Raw genomic sequence first — 5154 nt, 5'->3', positions numbered from 1 at the left:
ATAAAAATATAATTATAAAATAATCATTTTCTAAAATCTTTAAATTTTGATCGTATTTTTCAAAGACCATTATATTTGATTTTATGTGTCGATCATTAACTTACTAAAATCCAAATTATATAAATAAAACTGCAACCTTTTTTATCATTTTTTATTCAAATTATAATTTTGTTTTAAAACGAGCCCAAATATAAGGACACTTAATGAAGATTTCCTAAATGCTATTTAATCTATATATCTTTTTTTTGTTTACCTTTTTTCTCATTTTTTATTCAAATTATATTTTTTTTTAAACGAACCCAAATATAAGGACAGTTAATGAAGATTTCCTAAATGCTTTTTAATCTATTTATTTATTTATTTTTGTGAGAAAGGAGTTTTTGAAAAAGAAAAGTGATGGTAGAATTATAATTAAAAAAACTCTGGTGACTGAAAACGAAATTATTTCCGCGCCCACATTGAAACAAAACTAAAAAACAAAAGCCCTCGATTTTCTCTCAAACCTTACAAACACCTCCCTCCCCCTCTCGCTCGCCGTTAATCGCTTTCCATGGAAGACGACCGCCGTGTCGGAGATCTTGTCCGGGAATTAGTCCACCGTCTGCATAACAATTCTTCTTCTTCACTTTCAAACTCAAAACCTAACCCTAGCAATGTCAAGTACGCCACTCGCATTTTATCCAGCCGAATGACGCCATCGATCGCCGCCGACGAAGCCGCTATGGCGTATTCTATCAAGAGCCAACTCGTTAAACAAGGTAAACTGTCTGATGCCTTATCGTTTGCAGATCTCTATTCTAAATTCGCTTCTAAAAATGGCCCTGGTAGTGTTAACAATAAGTGGGCCGTCCTTTATTTGCTCAAAGTCATTTCCGAAGATCGTAAAAGTAACCTTAAACTTCAAAGCGATTCGAGCTTTTCTGGTGGACTCCCAACGTTACTTGAGCCTGAAACCAATGGAAATCTTGCTAGGGTTACAAAGGATAGTTCTGGTTTTTCACGTTTAGGGAAATTTTTTGATGATGATGGGAATGACGACACGGTTTCTAATGATAATGTAAACGGTTTGCGTCATAGTAATTCAACAAAGTTCAACAATGGTGGCGTTCTATTGGTTTCAAAAGATCCTGAGAATTTGCGAGATATAGCGTACAGGGAGTTTGCTGTGATAGTGAAGGAAGAGAATGATGTTTCAGAGGAGGTTTTGGTGAGAGATGTGCTGTATGCTTGTCAAGGAATCGATGGGAAGTATGTGAAGTTCAATGAAACCATTGATGGATATGCATTACTGGATTCAATTAGGGTTCCAAAGCCTACCAAAATCATGATCCGTAAGCTCTGTGAGCTTGGCTGGTTGTTCAAAAAGGTAAAAGGCTACATCTCCGATAGTATGTACAAGTTCCAAGATGAAGATGTTGGAACAGTAGCTCAAGCATTCTGTGCAGCATTACAAGATGAGCTTTCTGAGTACTATAAACTACTAGCTGTACTCCAATCACAATCAATGAATCCAATTCCTTTAGTTTCAGACAATGCAACCTCAGGCAACTATCTTTCTCTTAGAAGACTTTCAGTCTGGTTTGCAGAGCCAATGGTGAAGATGCGCCTAATGGCTGTTCTTGTAGACAGCTGTAAAGCTCTCAAGGGTGGAGCCATGGCTGGAGCAATCCACATGCACGCCCAACATGGTGACCCTCTTCTCCATGGTTTCATGAAACGATTACTTCGCAGAGTATGTTCTCCTCTTTTCGAAATGGTAAGAAGTTGGGTCTTAGAAGGTGAGCTTGAAGACATCTTTTCTGAGTTTTTTGTTCTTGGACAATCTGTAAAAGCAGAATCTTTATGGAGAGAAGGTTATAAACTCCATCCTGCAATGCTTCCTTCTTTCATCTCTCAATCTCTCGCACGCCGTATACTAAGAACAGGTAAATCCATCAACTTTCTTAGGGTTTGCTGTGAGGATAGAACCTGGGCAGATGCAGCAACACAAGCTGCAGCTGCTACAGGGACTACAACAAGAAGAGGAGGTCTAGGATATGGTGAAACAGATGCACTAGAATCTTTAGTCACAGAAGCAGCAAAAAGAATCGATAAACACTTAATGGATGTTGTTTACAATCGTTATAGATTCAAAGAACATTGTCTTGCTATCAAACGATACCTCTTATTAGGTCAAGGCGATTTTGTTCAGTACTTAATGGACATAGTGGGGCCCGAGCTTTCAGAGCCTGCTAACACTATAAGTTCTTTCAAACTCTCCGGGCTTTTAGAAAGTGCAATTAGGTCATCAAACGCGCAATATGACGACCCTGATGTTTTAGATAGATTACGTGTCAAAATGATGCCACATAGTACTGGAGATAGAGGGTGGGATGTGTTTTCTTTGGATTATGATGCGAGAATTCCTTTAAATACAGTATTTACAGGCTCTATAATGGCAAAATATCTTAGAATTTTTAATTTTTTATGGAAGCTTAGAAGGGTGGAACACGCGCTTATTGGTGCATGGAAGACAATGAAACCGAATTTGATTACTTCTCATTTCTTCACGAAGCTACCGAAGGCTGTTAAGTTTCGGTTGATTTTGACTTCAAGAAGGTGTCAAGTTTTGTGGAATGAAATGAATCATTTTCTTACTAATTTGCAGTATTATATAATGTTTGAGGTGTTGGAGGTTTCATGGGCTAATTTTTCTGATGAAATGGAAGCAGCTAAAGATCTTGATGACCTTCTTGCAGCTCATGATAAGTATCTTCATTCGATTGTTGAGAAGTCTCTTCTTGGTGAACGTTCTAAAGATTTATACAAAACACTCTTCATGTTGTTTGATCTTATATTACGCTTCCGTAGTCATGCAGATCGACTTTATGAAGGAATTTATGAATTTCAAGCAAGGTAATAATAACTAATAAGTGCTTAACTCATTAAGCCCATTAAGTAAAAAAGTTATATTGTGTGTGTGATTTATCAATGTTTGTAGGACAATGGAAGATAAGAAGATGGAAGGTGTGAAACATTCTAGAAGCAAGAAAAACATGGATTCTGATTCATGGGAAAGTGAAGGGAGGAAAGCGATAACACAACGTGCGGGTGATTTTTTGAAAAATACAGGACAAGATATTGATGCGGTTTCCAAGGAATATTCTTTACTCTTTAAAGGGTTTCTTTCTCAATTGCCTGTGCAACAGCATATTGATTTGAAGTTTCTCATGTTTCGCCTTGACTTTACTGAGTTTTATGGGTCTGCATCTTAAAACAACAATTAAAACACAATTGGTTTGAAGTTTGAAGTTCCTCATAAAACAAGCTTCCACGTGGCATATGATATGGGGGGCAGACATGATATAACCTTTTTGTATATCATTTCTTTTAGGTATTATTATTAAATTATTTTCATTTCAAGATAACATGATATGCTAATAAGTTTTGACATTTTTTGTGTTTTTAGATTGGATTAGTTTGTGTGGACCACAGAAGGAGAATGTGGGTGGATTCAAGGTATGTTGCTGATGATCTTTTAACTGTTGTGTAATATGGTTTTGTCATTTGTGTTGGGTTGACTAAGAGTGATGGGTGTTTTTTTTTTTTCTTTTACCAATTTTTTTCTTCAAATGTTCTGTCAATAGTTTGGTAATTGAAATGTAGTTGTCTCATTGTCATAATTTCACTTGCTTGTTTGGTTTGGCATTTTAGGGTTCAAGTGATAATCCAGAATTTCATTCAATTTTATAATGTTTTATGGTTTTGTTTGGTTCCATTTGGTTCAAGTTTGTAAATAGTGATTCATTTGGAATGTAAATCATGTGTTTTTTGGCTTTGTATATGGTAAGGTTTCTGGTGCAATTTGTTTCTTCTTTTTCCATACTTCAATTTCGTATTCCTTCTAAATTCTAAAAGGCAATATGGTAATATGTATATGGTTTGATTTGATTTCCTTTTCTTTGTGTTTAGAACACGTTAATTGGTTTGATGTTGCTGTGTGCCTTTGTCATGTTTTGATTTGGTTTGAATTTCTTAAATTCTTCATGGTTTGTTGGTTTCGGATTCAAGGACATTTGTATTGACTTTTACAATAAACATCAATTTATAGTTTTTTCCCCCAAAAAAGTCGGTGTAATTTAAAATTATTAACATTTCTGAACCAAAAATAAGGGAAAATAGCAATTTACCTAGAGGGTGTTTGGAAGTGCTTATTTAAAATGATTTAACATTTTTTTTACTTGTTAGCTTATAAACTTATAGTGGTATCAAAACGAAACTTTTTTATAAAAGTGTTTGGGAGCTTTTTGATAAGTAAGTGAGGAGTAACTTATAAAAAATGACTTATTTTCGGTGTGGAATTGTTATAAGCTATTTTTTAAAAGTCTATCCAAACATTTGTTTAAACTTATACAGTTTGGAATCGGTAATAAGTTAAAAAGCTCCTTAAATAAGCTTAGCCAAACACTTACTCAATTGGTTTAGACTTTATATAGCTATTTTGGATGTGTTTGACAAAACTTATCTAATTCACACACTTACTCAATTGGTTTAGACTTTATATAGCTATTTTGGATGTGTTTGACAAAACTTATCTAATTCACAATGTTGATGTTGATTAAAAAAAATAGGGTAATTAAATCAATTTGCAAAATTATAAAAAGAAACTTTTGGTTAAAGGCTACTTGAAATAGTTTTTGAATTTGAAGGTTATACTGTCGAACAAACATATTATCTAGAAGCTCTAAAAGATTGTGTCGAACACACCCTTTATTCATATAAGGAAAAAGACCCTTAAATTATGTTCAATAGTTAGAGAATTTCACATCTCAACCTTTAAAGCCCTTTTTTGCAACAGATCTTAAATCTTGGTATGATGAAATCAGGAAGAAATGGACTAGCTCATTTCATTACGGAATTAAGGAAGTTAAGACTTTACCATTTGGAATCTCTTAGGTGTGGTGTAACTTCCCATTACAACAATAGAAACAATCAAAATATTGAAGACAAAAAAGAGTTTGAAAGTTGTTGGTTTTGGGAAAAGAAACATCTGTCATAAACAAAAACTTTAAAGTCTCTTTAATATTATGCGAACTCTCAGTTTGATTATGACAATAAATCTTGTTTTTATCTATTTTTATTTAAACTTTGGAGACTCTTAAGTTGGAACAAATA

The 5154-nt window shown here is 34.2% G+C and overlaps 1 protein-coding gene across 1 annotated transcript; it reads left to right on the top strand.

The window, feature by feature from the left end:
* The first annotated feature begins 459 nt into the window (after positions 1-459).
* SPC98 (spindle pole body component 98) lies at positions 460-3815 on the top strand. The gene is made up of 3 exons (XM_079048490.1): positions 460-2895; positions 2981-3373; positions 3449-3815. Exons 1-2 carry the CDS (start codon positions 551-553, stop codon positions 3252-3254), a joined length of 2619 nt encoding a protein of 872 aa, XP_078904616.1. The 5' UTR covers positions 460-550; the 3' UTR covers positions 3255-3373; positions 3449-3815.
* The last annotated feature ends 1339 nt before the right edge of the window (positions 3816-5154 follow it).

The sequence above is a fragment of the Lactuca virosa genome, chromosome 5 (genome assembly GCF_052849685.1).
Source record: "Lactuca virosa cultivar CGN04683 chromosome 5, Lactuca_virosa_CGN04683_v6, whole genome shotgun sequence".
NCBI classification, from domain to species: Eukaryota; Viridiplantae; Streptophyta; class Magnoliopsida; order Asterales; family Asteraceae; genus Lactuca; species Lactuca virosa.
The sequence above is the reverse complement of the archived record's forward strand: the minus strand, read 5'-3'. Positions and strand labels throughout refer to the sequence as shown.

Excerpts from the sequence above, each read along its gene's own strand:
- SPC98 (XM_079048490.1), top strand. The coding sequence starts at position 551 with ATGGAAGACGACCGCCGTGTCGGAGATCTTGTCCGGGAATTAGTCCAC. Across the intron at positions 2,896-2,980 it reads ATTTATGAATTTCAAGCAAG|GACAATGGAAGATAAGAAGA; the intron begins GTAATAATAACT and ends CAATGTTTGTAG.